This window comes from Pholcus phalangioides, unplaced genomic scaffold (assembly GCF_987345545.1).
Source record: "Pholcus phalangioides strain wild (caught in Gottingen) unplaced genomic scaffold, Ppha-v1.0 ptg000018l_1, whole genome shotgun sequence".
Classification (NCBI taxonomy): Eukaryota; Metazoa; Arthropoda; class Arachnida; order Araneae; family Pholcidae; genus Pholcus; species Pholcus phalangioides.
In genome coordinates, this window is record NW_028301611.1 from 9,564,679 (window position 1) to 9,584,349 (window position 19,671).

Below are 19,671 nucleotides of genomic sequence, written 5' to 3' on the forward strand. Positions count from 1 at the left end.
AAAATACTGATTCACCTCTACCCACTTAACATGCTGTTGACAGGGTAAGGAATTTTTTATTTGCTAAATGTTGGTGATGGTTTTTCATTTCACGAGTACAGAAAAAAGTAAATGTAGGTGGGGGCATTCACAAACAGGCGCAAAGTTAAGTCTAAAATTATCTCATAGCAGTGGTAAAGCTCAATAATTTTGTTGACAGAAAGCACAAACAGAATACATTTTATGATGGTGTATTACAAAACATATTGTACTTGTGATAGCATGATATAACACACAGCACTTGAAAAAAGGGGTAAAAAACATTACATTATCTAGAGCAGCATTTCTCAACCTCTCTGAACCAAATGTCTGAAATAGTTTGATAAGTCACAAGTCATCATACATCCATTCTGGTCTAAAAAACAACACGGAACTCAAATTCTAAATCTAACTCAAACTCTAAAATTCTTAAAAACTCTAAAAACTCTCTACAGTACGAGTAGTGTGGATTATGTGTTTTGTATGTCATTGTTCTATTTTTGTCCGTTCTGACTATATTTATACTTCATTGCACAAAATTGCTGGTTTTTTTTTCAATGAAGCTCATTTGAATTTGTCATCTTCACCAAAACAGTGAATGAAGATAGCTTTCAGAGCTTACAAATTGAATTATGATAATGAAATTATCAATTTCATTATCATAATGAAATCATTTTTGTGATCATTTCCATTTTACACAAACACTAGTTGCAACAATGAGGAGACTGAAATAGTTGTAAGTGATAATATTCAATATATTTTTATAGTTATTAAGAGAGTTTTGATTTTTTATTGAGAAAATAGTTATTTTATATTGATAAATTGGTTAATTCACACTTTTTTGTTGTCCCTCTTGAACTTTGAATCACCAAGATTGACTGTACATTCTTGTTTACTGTGATCTATGTCAGTCCTTTATTTTCCTGCCCTTCAGCAATTTTAGCAATAATTTGAATAATTTCATAAATGGAACTTTTTGGCCACAATTAGCGATACTCAATATTTGGGACAGCAAATTATGCCTTTTTCCTTGATGAGATGTGGTTACCAAATTATGAAGATATAATTGTTATTTGCACAAATAAGAATATTACTGAGTATCAATTACAGCAATTAAACAATTTTTCATGCAGCTTAGCTTGAGAAACGTTGATCCAGAAATATTTGATATCATAAATAAAATATACTGAGTATTATTTATACTTTTTTAAGAAGATTAAAATGCTTCAACAATTTGGATCCAGGTTACCTGTCAGACGAAAGCTTGATCACAGACATTAGGAACGAGATTGCGTGTAGAAGAAAGGTTGCAACATCTGGCAGATTTTTCACAGTATCTCTCACATTGCTGAAGTACTGTGATAACCTCTCAATGATGCCTATGCTCACAATGTAACTGAAATGAGAAACCTTTAGTTAATGTCATTTTCCTTTCAAACAGTACAATTTGGAAATCACTTTATTCAATAAGAATCATTCAAAAAAAAACCCGATATTTTCCAATAAATGTCCAATTCAGTATTCAATCCAAAATTATCTTATATAAACCCTCTTTAATATTATTTTTCTTCGAGGAAATACGGCCCAAAATAGTTTCTAATTTAAAAGAAATATTCGAACTTTCAAACACTTAATCCCTAGAGAGGGGCAATTCAAAAAATTTTTCCTCAGTTGGGTGGGAGTTTAGGGGAAGTTGATTTGCAAAAAAAATGTTTCCTAAGAGTTAATAAAGCTGTTAGATGGCAGCGCAAAATTATTTACTTTTTTTTATTATTGTTTTATATGTGAAAAAACTTTAGTTACAGAAAGATGAAAATTTTTTTGATTTTTCTGATGTAATCTTCAAAAAAATGTGATCGATAACCTGGATAAAACATAAAATTTTCAGTTACATACTCTTTTATTTGCCAAAACCAAGAAAAATTTTATTGGTAATTTCTATATTTTTTCCCAAAGTTTTTAAGTGGTACACCCCCCCCCCCCCTCCCAACCCGCCTTACTTAGAAGCAAGAAGTCTGACATTTTTTTGTTGCTAGGCTATAATATGACATGCTTGCAAGTTGGGAGACTGAATTATGTGTTTTTGGGGCGGTTGGTGTCCTTCCCTTATTCTGAAGAAAAAGACAAAAAGTAACATCTACCTACCAGTAAAGTGTAACAAGTACTATGTGCAGTACTTAAAGTGCCACTGTGTTTTTATTAGAAAAGTGTTGCATGTTTTCAGAAAAGTGTTGCATGTTTTCAGAAAATTGATGATTTGTAAAAATAAGTTAGAAGAAATTAATAATATGAATAGATTTTTTATACAAATTTTTATTGAATAATTTTAGAGCACTTTCTGTACTTCATGATTTTATTTCACACATTTTTTTTATGTTCAGTACTGGCTGATAAAAAATTATACAAAATAGAATCAGAATAAGTACTACATTTCTTGTTACATTTTTTATAACCTTAGAAAATTTTCATTTTGTTAATCTACACCAATGAAATGATAAATATAATTATTACCATATTCATCCTTTTGATATAAAGCTAACATCTTGAAAATTCATCAGTATCATGGTATACAAGGGTATTAAACCTTATATACCCTTGTATACCCCCACCTTCCCTTTCAGGGATGCAAAAAAAATTTCTCACCATATTTCACATTTGTAAGGCCTGGACATTACAGTTATCAAGTTATTTTATTAAATCTTGCAGCAAATAAAAAGTGCCCCTCAAAGGGTTAAACTGCACTTCCAGCATTAACAAATTTCACCGAATTATCCGATTCAGTTTCAGTTATGATTAGAGTAGTCTATTAGTTACCAGTGTCAAAGTGTCACCTTTTTATTAGTGATATAAGTTTCATTGCATTATGAGGTCTTTCAGCAAAGTAATGCACTGAAACTACTGTCTGCCCAAAGGTACAGATGCAATTGCGATGCCACAGATTTAACTTAGTAGTTTTCAATTCAATAAACTACTCTGATGGAATAAATTGCACGAAATGATACATAAAACTGAGCAAATAATAATAATTTCACTTAAATTTACTTTTTTGCGAATAAAATCAGATTAAGTTCTGTCAACTCAATAAACAAATCAATATTGAATTCAATGCAGCACACATAGAAAAAATTACCTGATAAGTTCACTTATTCTTTGTGAAAATTCTACCTCTTGGTTTTTCGGGAGAAATTTATTCACAGACTCAAGAAGAGCAGGATCTTTGACCCTTTTTCTGCTAAGAAAATCTAAAACTACAGCTAAGAAACGCATGAGCATACTGGCAACATCATCTACTGGCAGGCATTTCCCGGAGGGTGATGAGTTTGTGTTAGACACGACCTGCTTGAAGTTATCTGGAATGAGTGTCTGAAAAAAAAAAAAATTCAATAATCAGCATATTATCCCCAAATGAAAATTTTGCTATTTTGAGAAAAAAGGGTTGTTTTACAATCTGCAGCAGTAGCATATAATCCATGAATGAAATACTGCAATGAGAATTGCTCAGTTCATGAACATCATACAAGAAAATAAACTACCACTAACCTTTCAAATTCAAAGTACATGAAAAAAGGCATCAAAAAAGTTTTTTGAAATTTGAAATGAATAAAAATGAGTATAAAATATAATGAATAAATTAATTAATTTGAAATCCTCCAAATCGGGTGAATTGTCAGACACAGAGCGTCTTCCAAAGCTGGCCATGCAGCCAGCCCATGACAACTGGCTCTGCTTTTTTTCTCAGATGGCTCAAACTGAGTTTTCTTTTCCACCAGAGCCTAACGTTTGATTCATCAACACCAAATAACCTACTTGCTTCACAATTTCTGACCCTTTCCATTTTTGCCACAACTTTGAGTTTAAAATTCTGAAGTATGGTTTATACGCTTTTGTTTGGCAGTAGTTTTTTAACAATCGGGTTGGTAAACAAAATATCAAATCAATGTACATTACAAATAGCATGTTGATGAGAAAAATAGAAACATAATGTGAGCTCCACCCCTACTGCATAATTGCTTAGCATTCCGGTAGCAATCTGTATCACCATCATAACTGAGTGAAGATATATCTCTTAAATGGTATTCATAGACCATCTATCTTTGAAAAAAAATTTTTTTTTTAGGAAATTAGAATGTAACTTAGCCTTATTCCAACCTTAGGCAAAAAAGCTGTAGATAATCCACACTCAGAACTGTCTTGCATCATCGGCCCCTCAGGAAAAGTGATTTTTCTGAGCCCTTCCCCAGAAATGTTTGCTCACCAATTTGCATGTCTTTTGAAAACATGCAAAACAAATTTCTGAAAACATGCAACACCTTCTGATAAGAATACAGTGGCACTTTAAGTACTGCACATAGTACTTGTCATTACAAAAGGCAGATCATTGTGATGTAGCACTTTACTGGTAGGTGGATGTTACATTTTGTCTATTTCTTCAGAATAAGGGAAGGACATAAACAGCCCCAAAAACATAATTAAGGCTTCCCTGGGCTGTACCTGGGGGGGACCCATGCACTGAGATGGCAATATCTGCACTAAGAAACCCCTGATGAACAAATAAACACATAATCCATGGATTATGCACAGGAAATTATGGTATATAAAATTATATGTCGAGCGAGTATATACGAGTACTGTCATCAACAGAAAAATTTGATAACTATAGTGAAAATTCCATATAATGATGTCGTCTATAAGGATAATTGCCTGTATAATGATATTAATTTTTGGTTTCATGCACTTTTTATAACGTCATCTACAAAGATAACTTCATTATAACTGTAGTTTCTCTGGTCCTTTGAGTATCGTTATGCAAGTGTTTCACTGTATAAACAAAAATTTGGGACTTGATAATCATGATGACAATAACTTATTAATTTAGAATTTGCTCATGGGACAAGAAAACATAATCCATACGTCTAGGCTCACTTTTTCAATGCACAAGGAAAAAAATGGAACCCCACCAGGAGTCAGCAATGGGTAAGAAGTTTTTGCGATGTGTTTCCAGAAGAAAGTGAAAGCAAGCAACCATAGATCAAAGATAAGTATCCTTTTTCTGCCATCGCTGAAATATTTACCACAGGTTCTTGCTATTTCTACTGCACTGATATTGTTGGCTCAGGTAAATGAGATAGGATTAACATGATATGAAATTTGGCACAAACATGAAAAGAAAAATCATGAATATTCAACATTTACATTCAAATTACAAAGAGAGTTTGTCTTTTGCTGGACATATTATTCTTTACAACCATTCAACTTCATTGTTTTTTCACAATTAGAAATAACAAGCAAACTTTTTAAATGATAAAATAAAATTTGTTAATTACCTTAAGTCTCGTCAGAAGAACGTCCAGTGCTATCCCGATTGAATTGCTCATAAGGGTATATACACAATTTTCAAAACAGTCTTTTATCAATCCCTCAGCCACAAAATATGCATGTTTGAGCACACTATAGGAATAAAAAACAAAAGTATATTGATTATTCCTGTTATCAGAGTATGCATATTTTTTTAATTGATTCTGACAGAAGGAGAAACCAATAATCGGAAACATCACGGTAAGCCGGTAGGCTGCACTGTTCATCAGTACGCTGGAGGAGAAATTTATGGTTTCCTCATTCAAGTAGTAATCACCCCACAACAAAGAGCATGTATCCGAATACAAACACAGAGGTACGTGCAGAATGGCTGAGGGCTATGAATGAGCTGCTCAATGAATCTATCAAAAAATATTTACAACACAGGCCAAGCCACTGTTTGATAGTGTCTGCGCATTAAAATTTGAGCGATTATGGGACATATACAGGTTAGGAGCTACAAATAGTTACAAATGGGGAGTATCTAGTAGTCCATTAATAATGGATATGCCACCACGAAAAAACAAATAAAATAAATGCTTTCACACTAATCACTGTCTTGTGTTATTTCAACTTCCTGTGTTTTTACCACTGATGGCCCGTGACATTTTCGGTTATGGGTTCCTATGAAGTTCTCATTCCTTCAAATGATATCTACCTCCCCCAAACATTTGTAACAATATTTTTAAGACACCTGTATGTATATACTGTATGTATTTACGTTTATATATATTGGTTTATAAAATTGCATTTAACTAATGTATGTGGTGCATTAATATAAATGCAAGTGTCTAAAATCGTGTTTTCAAAAAACGTTAGTGTGTCACTGATTATTGCAAGATATAAAGTACATATATATAGTGTTTCAGAACTCATGACACGTACATTAGGGGTGTGTTGAACACAACTAGGCAATCACAAATCGCAATACAACTCATACCCAGAACTCAAGTGGTAGTGAGTGCTTCCCAGAACTACGTAGACTGTGTTAAGCCTGCGTCATTGTTGGCACCACAGTTTTGAGTAGTAGCTGTGATGTCTCTGTATAATTGGAACTTGTTTTTCTTTAAATTAATTGGTGTCCTCACATGCTGTCTCTGTTTATCTTGTTTCTCATCATTTCATGACACAGTATGTACTGACCTCTAGCACTTAGCTACTTGAGTTCCAAGCGTGGGTTATATGGTGATTTGTGCTTGTCTAATTGCATTCTATCACTTTCTAAGGTATGCACCACGAGTTCTGAAACGCTCTGTACAGAATACATGAAAAAAAAAAAGATCTATGCTCACTTATGAGGTATCACAGATGTGTTACAATTCAAAACTGGTGACATTTTCAGAATCATATTCAACAGCAAACCCGTTCCACCAATATTGCAAATTTCCACCTTGTCTTTTAAAGTTAGTTTATCTACCTGCTTGGCCATTAGAAGTAAACTTTTCTCAGAGTTTATTCTACCAGTATCTATGAGTTCTGTATCTTCTAACGACTGGCACTTTTTTAATTCTTTCAGAAATTTTGAGAACCTATAAAAGAAATTTATACAAGGGTTATCCAAATATCGAAATATGTCATAAATAACAGTTTCCCTTTTCACAATTCTTTACATCTTAATTTTCTCAAACATTTATTATTTACTTTTGTTTTACAACACAGTTGTAGAACTTGCCAAGACAAATCTAATCTCACCTTCTATAATGTGATAGCTCCTAATGGACATTAAAAGCTATACTAATTCTAGCTTGTGATGATAAAATTTTAGTAATTCATGTTTGTGTGATGCTATTGTATCGTCCGGCTGGGCAGACTCTTGTTCATAGATACAATGAATTTTTTTCTATAAACACTACAAAATACAAAAGACTGGATACCAAGTGGAAATGAATTTCGGAAAGAAAATTCATATACTTTTGTAGAGAATCGAAGCACTGTACCCTTCATAATCAGGGTGAGTGCTCTACTATTATGCTACAAAGAACTGACGTGTTCCTCCCTTACAGTAGGGCTATAAATAGGATTTTTATGAGGGGGTGCAAACAGGATTTTTTGCCCCCCCCCCCCCCGTGAAATGTGATGATTTTATAATGGTATATTTATTCTTTCCTACAATTTGCCACTCAGGCAAATTTTCTCTCCCCCACCCCAATTCCAGCCCTACACTACAACACATATATTAGACAGCAAAAGAGATGGTAGTTCAATTTTTCGCAGAGGTATGTGAATTTTCTTTCCGAAATTTATCTCCGCTTGGTATCGAGTCTTTTGTATTTTGTATGAACAGCAGAGAGTGACATCACACATTTCTCTCATTGAACACTATTCATGCACATGTTGTCTTAAAGTTATTTTGATTGTAAATCTGACCCATTTTCATCAGGCTCGATTTTTCAAACAAGCATCCTGATTTGTGAGGCATATTCACATCAAAAACCATGCAGTATTTTGAAGCACTATAATCATTTTCTTGGTTTTGTTAACAGATTGGTGTCAATCGTAATTTGTTTTAAGAAATGGCATTTCCTTGACCTGCATCTGTAAAATTCATGAACCTAGACCTAGCAATCAAATCAATAAATTTTCATGTATATATAGCCATGACAGTTGCAACAGCCCAAAAAAGTGATAAGGGTTCAAATTATAAAATTCAGAAAAATATATCATAATTTTTTTTTTCAAAGGAATAAGTAGCTGCATACTTTGTTCCAGAGTTTTCATTTGCCTCAAGCTTCTCTTTGAAATGCTTTTTGAACTCCTGTGCCCTTTAAAGAAAAATTAAAAGCTTTAATAAAAATTGAATATCACAAAAACTAGCAAAATTACTTAAAGCATCATTTTGAAAACTCGTGACATAATAGATAAATGATCATTTACAATGATATAACAATAGATATATTTTTTGAGAAATATGGCATCATGTCAATTGGAAAAAAAACAATCTAAGTGAGAAGAATGTATATGATAGGCGAGGATTATACTATAAAAGTTTGATAAAAGTTCTTTTATAAAACCTGAAACTCATTAATTTTGAATAACCAAGGTTTTAAGATGTTTCACAAAGTTCATGATAATCACTAAATAGAAGAAACGAGGCACCAACTATAAGAAGCATCACTCAGAATATACTTAAGCACCCCAGCACATTTTGGTAATTGTTGTGAACAATTATAGATCAAGAGTGTGACGATAGCATGAAAACTCAGCCCACCACATAATTTCAAATGTGAAAATAATATCTGTCCTAAAGTTACCCCAGTTTACGGTATACTATAAGTAAATAGGCCACAAATTTTTCCTAATAGTGCTGGCTGACTGGTCCATACTGGGGTGGCCAACCTTTTTTCAAGCCGTGTGCAATCACGATTATTTTTGATGTGCGTATCACTATATGGAATTTATCATGCAGACTATATGTCCCATTGTTACGGGATACAAGGATTCTTTGTTCCTGCAAAATATTGTTCTGTTGTTCTCTTATTTTTGTAAAAATATTCAGTTTGTCACTCTTTTGAGTTCTAAATTGTCATTATTTTTAAGTCATAAATTTGTTCATCGCAATGCAGATTGTGCACATATGGTTTTTTGGTAGAAGTTCATCTTACACCATGTTGGGCATAGACTCCAGAACCTGAGGACTCAGGGTGCTTGAGCCCCTCCCCCTCAAGAATTAATGGATATACAATATGTAATTATATTATATTATACAATGCATGTCCTCCATGCGGACGATCCTGAATCTCATAGACATGGGACCAGCAACTATGACCAAAGATGAAAAACCAAACAGAAATGCAACAAATTGAACATCATCACTTAAGAGTTATTACATTAGGAGTGCCTACCATACTGAATGTACTTTGGCATCCTACAAGACCATCATTCATATGAAAAGGATTGTTTAAAAGTTGGAGAGAATTTTTCTGAATGAAAAATGGAATAGAATTCATTTATTTTTTGAAAAGCGTTCACATGCTGCTACTGATACTATGGTGTGCCACTTGTGGCATGCATACTGAGGGTTGGCCATCCCTTGTCTATATCAGTATTCTAATACTGTAGTATGTTCATATTTTTTTTACAGTTTCAAATGAATCTGTTCTATTTACTCTAAATTCATACCACTATTTATCCTGTAGAAATGGCTATGTTACGGATTAAAAAAAGATTTCTTTTATTTAAATTACACTGCTCAAAACTGATTGTTTTCAAAGATATTTCAGTGATTTTAGGATGGTTAAAGAGCGCTGATTTTGAATCTGGCATTGGTTTTGTCAGATTCGCTCTAGTTTTTGTGATAAAGTGAAAATTTAATTTTAATGATAATACATAAGCAGCATACAAATCACACTGTCAAGAGTATGCATTATCTAAAAACTAGAACCAATTCTGAAAAACCAACATCAGTTTTGAAATCAGCAGCCCCAATATATACCCTGACACCATTTCCATAAGAACATGAAGATTTTTATTTATTTTTTGAGTAGTTATTTAATCATTGAATGTTTGTGCAGCTCTTTTTTTTAGCAATAAGGCCCAACGATACTAAAAACATCCTATAAGTTCTCAACAGTGATCCTTTTCTGCTTTTGTCATCTTATTTGCATCAGTCATTTATATCCAGTGCTGTACACCCGATTTCCCTTTCAGAAAAAATCTCGCCAGGGAGTGCAAACAGACTTTCAACATGATATTTGGATAACACGAAAGTTCCGGCATCTGTCATTAGATACTACCAGATGGCACAGATGTTAAGGAAAATGAGCTTGTACCAATGAAGGCCCTTTGCCCCCAAATACCTCTCTTTCAATTCATAATGAAGCTATTCATACGCAGCTTAGCAATTTTATGAACAGTATATTTATGCTACTTCATGATTTTCCTAAAGTTCTCTCACAATTCAGTAATTAAACATTCAAACACAAAAACTTTGTATAATCAATAGCATGAGTGTAATAACCAATAGAAATAGTAATAATAAGTACAATAGTAATAAGTGTATAATATAAGTATAATATTGTAATAGAAAGAGAGAGAAAGTTATTATTATTAATAACATTCGGAAACTTGAAGATAATTTACTTGTTAGCCATTTTTTGTCTCAGTTTTTTACAGCGTTTCTTGAGGGCCTTCTGCCTTTCCTTATCGACAGATATATTTGGATTAATCTGATCCACAGTGGCATCGACAATATGTTTCAGGTTATACAGCTCCTAAAAGACAAAGCAAACAAACATCATCTGCAAGCCACAATGTTTACAGAGTTCGATAAATTGCTTTTTATAACAACACTATTAACCTTTCATTTGGCAGTGTTTCTCTCAAAGACAACATAGTTTTCTTACATTTTTCAAGTAAATGCATTTTACATTTTGAGCTCATTTCAGCATTGATGCTTCTAAGCAACTCCTACGCATTTAATTTTTACTTGTGAGCTGTTCATGAAGTTTCTATAATTTAGGGATGGGAAGAATAGTGATTTGGCTTAATAATCGAATACCGAATATTCGGCAGCCGAATATCAATTTTCTTAAAATTCACCACAATTATAAATAAAATTGGTGCTTTTAATCAAAAATGAAATTATTAGTTATTTCAAATGATTGATATTGAATTTTAATTATCAATTTATTAGTTGAATAAATATTAAAAAACTGGTAATTGAGGGATTTTTATTGCCATGACAATGAGTGAGAGAGAGAGAGAGAGAGATAATTAAATTTAACAATGATATATTGTATTTTAATATTACTTGCAGAATCAATTTTTTTTCAATGCTTGCTACAATTTGACATCTAATTAAGAAAAATTGTCAACCAATATTTACTCTCAACTAATAACACATTAAGCATCAAATTACGACTTATTTTCTTATTTTTCCCTCTTTAAATGTTCTTTGCCCCTTTTGCCTTTTTCAGTAGCTCAATATATATCTTGTCTAGATACATCATTCAGTTAGTGAACTTGTCTTCACTTCCATCTTTTATTGCAGTAGGATTATATTTCCAGTTTTGTGTTTTCACTGTCCTGGAAATTCCTCTTGGCAACCTTTTTCACAGGAAAGGATATACACCATACAAAATAAAATATAATCAGTAAATTTTAAATTCATTGGAAAAATTCCAATTACCATAATTTTTTTTAATTAGTTTGATGTACTTAGATTCACACAGATATTCAGCCAATACCTAAGCATTATTCGGCCAAGCTGAATAAGCAGAATACTGAATATCAACTGAATATTCATCCCATCTCTACTATAATTACCAGCAAAATGGCTCAAAGGTAAAAGTCTACTATTTCCTGACAAGCCAAGTAAAAATGATATTTGATCCTTGCATTTTGGAGGGAAATACCATGTGCGGAGGAGACATATTACTGTGCATTCTTCAACAATGATCGAAAGGTACATTGACAAACAATAAATGACATTATTAAACTATTCAAATCTTAAACTATTGAAATCATATAAATACAGTGTGTTACCTAAAGTGCAACATCTCATATTTTTTTTAACATTGGCAATAATTATTATATTATCTTTATTTTTTCGTCATGCAATACAGTCAAACCTCGTTAACGTGAAACTCAAGGTTCTGCGAAATTTTTCATGTTAAATGAATTTCCTGACCGATTAGCAATAACAGGGAAAAAAATTTTTGACATTCCATTCGCATTAGTCTTAAATTTAATACACCGAATTATAAATTCATACAAATATAATACACTGAATTGATCAAGTTATTTTTTAAAAAGCTCTTTTTTCACAATTTTTAAAACAAAAATTTGCATACCAGCAGCATTCAACCACCCTTTGAAAAACATGGTGAAAAAATCTAAAAAAGACTGTTTTTACTTCTTGGATCACCCTTGCTTCACTGAATTTGAATTTGTGGTTTTCTTGCCAACAATGTGCAACTATTGAAGACTGCTCCCCTTCTTAATTCTTCACACATCTCGTGTGCTTATCCACTCATATTTTTAGTGCTCGCTGTGTTTGAACAGTGTACCCAAGAGGACATTCACCACAGAGAATGTAGTAAATGTCCCCGTTGTTTCATCTGTGGACCTGAATCTTTGGGTGGGGGGGGGGGGGTTCCAATTTCATGTTTTTGGCCGGCAAATGCACAATGTTGAACCCAAATTTGGAGAGGGTTTCTCTAATTCTATGATTTGCTTGACAGATTTAACTGAATATGTTTGCAGGGTAGTGGGATGGACATCTCTACAGTGAAACCTGTCTTAAATGGAACAAATGTATAGTCGTGAATAATTAATGCTTTTCAATCATAGGAAACCTCTTTAAGATGGATATTGTCTAACATGGAAACAGAAGGCATATTTAGTCTATTTTCAGATACAAAGCCTAAAACTGAAATAATTTTCGGCCAAGTGCAAGTTTTTGTCCTTTGGATGGGAGGGAAAGTTAAGGCATTCTGATTCCCCTTTGTTAGGCGAACTATTTCACTTCTTGGAAAAACGATGAATGTTTATAATCTATCTGAACTGGTTCTGGAGGTCGGGCTTGAGAGGAAGTGGACAATTTACTATTCAGAATTTAGTAAAAGCTTGTTTAGCATATCATTTATGATGTAAATGGTGACTTTTGTTAGAAAACACTCCTATTTTTTTAAAAAGTTTTATAATTTCAGGAGAGTAATACGCAAGGGAGACCAAATTATTGTTCACAATTTAGCTATATCTTGCTTTGGCTACTGCAGAAATTTTCATTCAGTGTAGAGATGGCCACCAGCAACAACAAACACATTGAATTTGAACACAAAAATGGAGATTTTAGAGGCATAAAAAAGCAAAATGCAAGTGTTACAGAAAAGTAGAATCTTTCACAAACGTTATTGGTTGTTGATCTCATTGTCACTGTTTTTTTTAAAAAGGTATGCAATTTCTCAATTTTTATTTTAAATACAGTGAAATATTGATATAACGATATTCTTTACTACGATAAATCCCTTTATAATAATATTTTACGAGATTTTTGAAACCGCTATAAACAATACTTTTTAATATTTTGAATTTAATTTTAACTTTGGTACTTGTTTTCCTTCTTCTGAAGACATCTGATAACATCAATATTTTTGCACTAAAAAAATCACTGAAAGCTAAACTAAGTTATTGGTATTGGTCTGTTGGTCAGTTATTGGTCTATGTAAGACACGAAAGTGCAATGCGGTAAACTTCAGTAGAGGGGCAATACATCTTAGTGAATTTTTATAATAAATTAATCAATTAAAATGTTTTGTGGTGAATAAATACATAAAAGCACATTTTCTGATGGTATTAACACTGTTGATGTAGAAAAGATGACAAAACAACATACATTTGATCACATGTAAGGATACATTTGCCTCTCAATATAACGATAATCCCTCTACAACGATATTTTTCCGTGGTTCACAGAATATCGTTATATCGAAAGGTTTCACTGTATTAAAAAAGTTCATTTTTGACAAAAGTAAGTGTCCATACTATTGCTATTCAGGAGAATGTTTTATATTGAAGTTTAATTATCAGCGCATTAAGTATGAAATTTCAAATGTACAGCTATTTGAAAAAGCAAATATGAAAAAATCAAAATAATAATATGTATGTCTCTGTTTAACACTCGTTGGTTTATAGAAGTTAGAGTGATGTTCTTAAAACTTAAATTTCGGATGATAGAAATAAATAATTTCATATATTTTTATGTGCACCTCTATAAAACGGAAACCAGTCTATAATGATGAATAATTTCAGTCTCTAGACCTCCCATTTTATACAGGTTACACTGTATTAACTTTATTTACAATTCTATCAACCAATGATTTTATATCCTCTTCTTCAATTTTAGTTTCAATTTACAGATAAGTTTTTTTTCCGTTACAAAACCATTTATAATACAAATAATAAAAAAAAGGACATTTGGAACATTAGAATGAATATCTACATATTTTGAATGGTATGCTCCAAAACAAACTGATTCTCAGTTCCTACTCATTTTTTGGTATACGATAGAACCTTGATATTTCAGATTCAAATATATTACACCCACTATCACGGTCCCTCATTACTTGAATTAATAAAAACCATCTTTATATATATATTCCGTTGCATTGCGGTTAGGTTACAATACTGGGATAAACCATGTCCCCACCCATGTTAACTGTATTCTATGCTTGAGCAATAAAATACAACTTTTCCCGTTTCTTGTTGACAGTGTTACAACATTAACTTTTCTTCTCTAACGTAAAAAATAAATTTACAGTTGAACCTTGTTACAAAGTCACTTTTTTTATAACACTATTACAAAAGTTCTTCTCAATATAACTGATATTATTAATTTTAATCCTTTGCAACTTATATTGACTTTCTAAGTATAACTAAGTAATCTGACATTATAACATTTGATTTATATTTGTAGACTAGTAAAACTAGACTAGTAAAAACTAGGATTTACCGATGTGAATTGGTAAAAGACAAAAATGGAAATGTTTAGAAGCATTATTATAGAAATTAACTAATAACATTTTTGGAACATGGTGTGCTCTATCATTCAGAGCATGTATAATCAAGTATTAATTGTAATTAATAGATAATTAAATTATATTAATTGATAATAAATATTTAGTATATGATGTGATAAGCCAGTGGTGATTAGTTGATCACAGATTTAAAAACATGTGCTGATCTGTTCAATGACGGAACAAAATGAGCTTCTACCAATTAGTTTTGTTGAATGATTTTTTGTAAAAGATCAAAATAAGAACATAAGAACACCAGCAGTTTTTGGACTTTTATCTGTTCGCTTTGGTAAATTCCATGTTTTATTGGTAAGACCTAGAAATAATTGGCTTTTTTTATGAACTTGCTTGTCCCCTTACCGTAACATGCACATCTTGCATACACTCAAAATGCTTATTTAAGTAATGATACCGTTACTTTCACACACACACAAATTATATATGCAAAGAGCATGAAACATTAGTAAGATGTTTGAAAAATGTATTTCCAATGAGCAAAAGCACAATGAGAAGGAGAAATAGGGCTTGTGCTTGAGATAGGAGAATTACATGCTACCATGAATAATAACATCCCTTGCTAGAGTGTAATCAACTTGCATCATACAATCCTTGGAATTTAACAATGGCTCATATAATTTAGGAGAACAATTCATTTCCCCATCATAAAAATTTCGAAATAAGTAGTGCAAGTAATCCTGCATAACAAGAATTTTTTTATATTTTAAAATTACATATTGATGCTAAACATACTAATTCTTCTGTAGATGGATCATATCCCTGATGCTGATCTGATATCATTTCTTGATGCTTCTTGCCTCTCAAATGGCTGAGCAGGTATACCTCAGAGCCAATCTATGGAAAAAAAACTTTACAAAGTAAGAATATATGAGAATAATAAAGATTTAATAACCAAAACATGATATGCATTACGTATGGATGGGTAAGAATTTCATTCACTGAAATTTTTAAAAGGTGCCAGATTTCAATCACCTTTTGATTCCAGCAGGTGGCACAATGGCAGTCAACTGAAGTTATTATATATTTTTTTGTAGTTTTCCAACTTTGTGGTACAAATGCGAGCTGGTCTCCCATTTGAAAAAGTCTCCCCACGAGAGCAGGCAGACTTTCAACATGATGAAGATACTGTACTAACATGAACATGAAAAAGACGGAATCTTTTTAGAGAAATTTTGAGTTACTGACCTTCAATCATTTAAAAGCCATTTTAACCCTTTAAGTGGAATTCAAGAGATATCTCGCCTCCTCATCCAGATATTTTGTGAAGTTTACTAAACACTTTTCCCTTCTGAAAATCGAAAGAAAAAGTCCCCTTTAATTTTGATCGCCTTGGGAAGGCACAAGCCCGCCTATGCTAATATGCCTTAATAGGTGCCAAACCAGTTCTTATAACTGCATATGTTTCTGCTCTGACATCATAAAGAAATTAGGGCCGCATATACACACTCAACATTTTCCTGCATATAGCAAATTCATTAGAGTTTCTATAGTCTAGAAAAATGCTTATGAAGTGCACAAACAGTTTGTCGATTCCACCTCTTCTAAGGCCGTAGAAAGTATATACTTCCCACCCCTACTTCTTCTTAAATACTGCTTTGGGAAGTGCATATTGCACTATAATAGTTTGGGCTTGCCATTATACGAATCCAATATATTCAATGAAATAAAAATTGTTTCGTTTATTGGTGTTCTCAAAACAATAATATATAAATAAAAAAAATTAAAGAAATTAGAAAGAAAAAAATGGTACACCAAAGAGTTAAGGCATTTTGTATTCTGTTTTGCTGCATCTATTTTTTAAAAAGAATTGAGAGAGAAAGAGAGAGAGAAATGCTATTTACCAAAACATTACATATTGTACATATTTTCTTCTTTTCATAAGGCACTAGTTGAGGTGCATCGTCATTGTTCGAAGAATATCTGCGAACAGTCAATTCAAAAGCCTTCTGTCGTATGTGTTCGATGTTCTCCTCATGTCTACGAGCACTTTCTTCTTGCTGTATAAGATTGCAAGTTGTAAGTATTGAAAAACATATCCATATACCTTCACAATGCAATTATATATATGTTGAATGAATAACTAATTTTTTTATATGCATATGCCAATTTATACTGCAAACTTAAGAGTATAGTAATAGAAATAGCTTACAAGTTATACATAAAAAAAATGCATTATTAAATCAGTGAAGCAAAACATGATACAATACCTTAAGTTGGATTTTCTTCTGTAATTCTTCTGTATTAGCTTGTTGTGCTGCATTCAAAGCAGACAGCCTCAATTCTCTGTCCCTGTATACATGTGAATATAGGAGTTTTAAAATAATACTTTCATAAAGAGCTTGTTTCAATAACAAATGAAAATATTAGAATTTTTTTCAATCTGGAGAAAAAAAAGACCATTAATGTTATTTTTTTGTTTTTTCACCTTGCTTTCTGATTTGCAAGTTCCTGCCTCTCCTTTTCTTTTTCGAGCAGCTGCTGCTCAATCTTCAAGTCTTTTTGTTTACGTTTTTCTTGCATTTCAAAGAGCCTGGCTTGACGCTCTGCCTCCAAAACTTTACGTCTTTCCTGGTAAAAAAAAATAAAACATTGCGATGGTTAACAAATTATCATATTATTTCTTGGTCTACCTGTCGCAGATCTTACATTTTCCGAAACATGATTTTAAAGGCTTACAGTACTTATATCGATGGCACAGATACGTTAGTTTTTGTTTTGAATATCACATGAATATGAGCACCATATAACTTTCAAATACAGTCGAATCCAGTTTTAATGAATACTGTTATAGCGAAAATCTTGTTTTAACAAACAATTTTCTATCTCCCAAATAAGTTTACATAGGAACAATGCTAGGTAGCCTGGAATTCCTTTATAATGAAATTTCGCTTTAACGAAGTGATTCCTGCAGTCTCTTGGCATTTGTTATAATGGGATTCAACTGTATCAATTAACTCGATATCAATTAACTCAATTGGATTCAACTATTCAAAAATGATTCAGAGCATTTGGCGAGCACTTTCTAGAGTAGAAAGTTTTCTACTCTAGTTTTCTTTTGTAGAATAAGAGAAAACAGTGATTACATGGGAAATAATTTTTTTCTTCTGGAAATTATATGGAAGATGCACTGATGTGACATTTATTCCACGAATTACAATAATAACTGATATGCACTTCAAAATGAGAAAAAATCTTACAAATACACCAGGGATGAATACTCACACAGGCACAAAAACTTAGAAAATTATAATCTTCACTTGTGAATGTAAAAGAGAAAACTACACGTCTGACTTGTGATGTTAAGAATTATTAGTGCACATACAAATTATGCTTAAAAAAATAAATAGTGAATTAAACAAAAATGAAAGATTGATTTATACCTAATACCAAAAAAAGTATAAAAAATTACATCAGCAGTAATTGCACCTAAAGGGGTAAAAAAAAATCCAAAATTCATCTTTGTCTTATTTCAATTAAGGAATAATTTTACTAACCTCAGCAGCTGCTTCCTTTGCTGCTTTTTCCTCTAATTTTCTTTGTCGCTCATCCTAAAAAAAAAGAAAGTCAGCTTTAAGCACTTAATACTACTCAATTTTCTTTGTTGTTGCATCTCAAACACAAATAATATATCTTACTATGGACATATCATAAAACTTGGGGAGGGGCAGCAGTTTCTTTAAATGTTGGAGTTTTCCTGGCAAGCCAGGAAAAGTATGTTTTAAAATGGGTCCTGCATAGTACACTAAAATAAACCAATATCAGTTTATATGATTTTTATTATATCAGTTCAAATGCCGAATAAATAAGGTAATTACAATAAAATAATGGTTTACACTGTATAGAAAATATGCTCTGCCCAAGAGTTTGATAACATCAATAAAAATTGAACATTCTCTTATTACAAGATTCATCGAAAGACTGGTTATTTGTGGAGATGAAGATTACAAGGAAGAAAATTCATCACTGCTCCCCACGGGGACTCGAACCCCAGTCTCTTGCTTGACGGACGAGTGCTCTACCATCTAAGCTATGGAAGCAGATAGAATATTTCAACCTTGGAGCGTATATATATGTTGAAAGGCACCGTACATGGACGGCGTCTACAATCAACTAATAGCTCGTGAATGACAAAGGCCAGATGGCCATATGCATATAGAAACGTCCTCTCCACTTGTCAATACAAGATTCATCCAAAGACTGGTTATTTGTGGAGATGAAGATTACAAGGAAGAAAATTCATCACTGCTCCCCACGGGGACTCGAACCCCAGTCTCTTGCTTGATGGACGAGTGCTCTACCATCTAAGCTATGGAAGGTAGAATATTTCAACCTTGGAGCATATATATATGTTGAAAGATGTTGTTGATGTATTTGTCTCCACAAATAACCAGTCTTTCGATGAATCTTGTATTGACAAGTGGAGAGGACGTTTCTATATGCATATGGCCATATGGTTGGCCTTTGTCATTCACGAGCTATTAGTTGATTGCTGACGCCATCCATGTACGGTGACTTTCAACATATATATATACGCTCCAAGGTTGAAATATTCTATCTGCTTCCATAGCTCAGATGGTAGAGCACTCGTCCAGCAAGCGAGAGACCGGGGTTCGAGTCCCCGTGGGGGCAATGATGAATTTTCTTCCTTGTAATCTTCATCTATACAAATAACCAGTCTTTCGATGAATCTTAGTATTGAGAGGATGTTTCTATATGCATTCTCTTAATGATCTAATTTAATTATCATCAACCAACAAACAAGCAG

At 32.5% G+C, this 19,671-nt stretch overlaps 1 protein-coding gene and 1 non-coding gene across 2 annotated transcripts in view; one reads left to right on the plus strand and one right to left on the minus strand.

The window, feature by feature from the left end:
• ssp3 (SCAPER domain-containing protein short spindle 3) overlaps window positions 1–19,671 on the minus strand; it is a 62,528-nt gene that overhangs the window by 13,855 nt on the left and 29,002 nt on the right. The window contains exons 14-24 of the mRNA XM_089247746.1: window positions 18,401–18,454; window positions 17,332–17,474; window positions 17,114–17,195; window positions 16,748–16,903; window positions 15,639–15,740; window positions 10,453–10,583; window positions 8,073–8,135; window positions 6,666–6,902; window positions 5,343–5,466; window positions 3,149–3,381; window positions 1,268–1,414 (exon numbers count right to left, since the gene is read on the minus strand). Of these exons, the coding sequence (XP_089103872.1) occupies window positions 1,268–1,414; window positions 3,149–3,381; window positions 5,343–5,466; window positions 6,666–6,902; window positions 8,073–8,135; window positions 10,453–10,583; window positions 15,639–15,740; window positions 16,748–16,903; window positions 17,114–17,195; window positions 17,332–17,474; window positions 18,401–18,454 (1,472 nt within the window). The remainder of the gene's footprint in view (window positions 1–1,267; window positions 1,415–3,148; window positions 3,382–5,342; window positions 5,467–6,665; window positions 6,903–8,072; window positions 8,136–10,452; window positions 10,584–15,638; window positions 15,741–16,747; window positions 16,904–17,113; window positions 17,196–17,331; window positions 17,475–18,400; window positions 18,455–19,671) is intronic.
• Window positions 19,464–19,535, plus strand: TRNAA-AGC (transfer RNA alanine (anticodon AGC)). Its single transcript has one exon. It is a non-coding gene; the product is annotated as a tRNA-Ala (tRNA).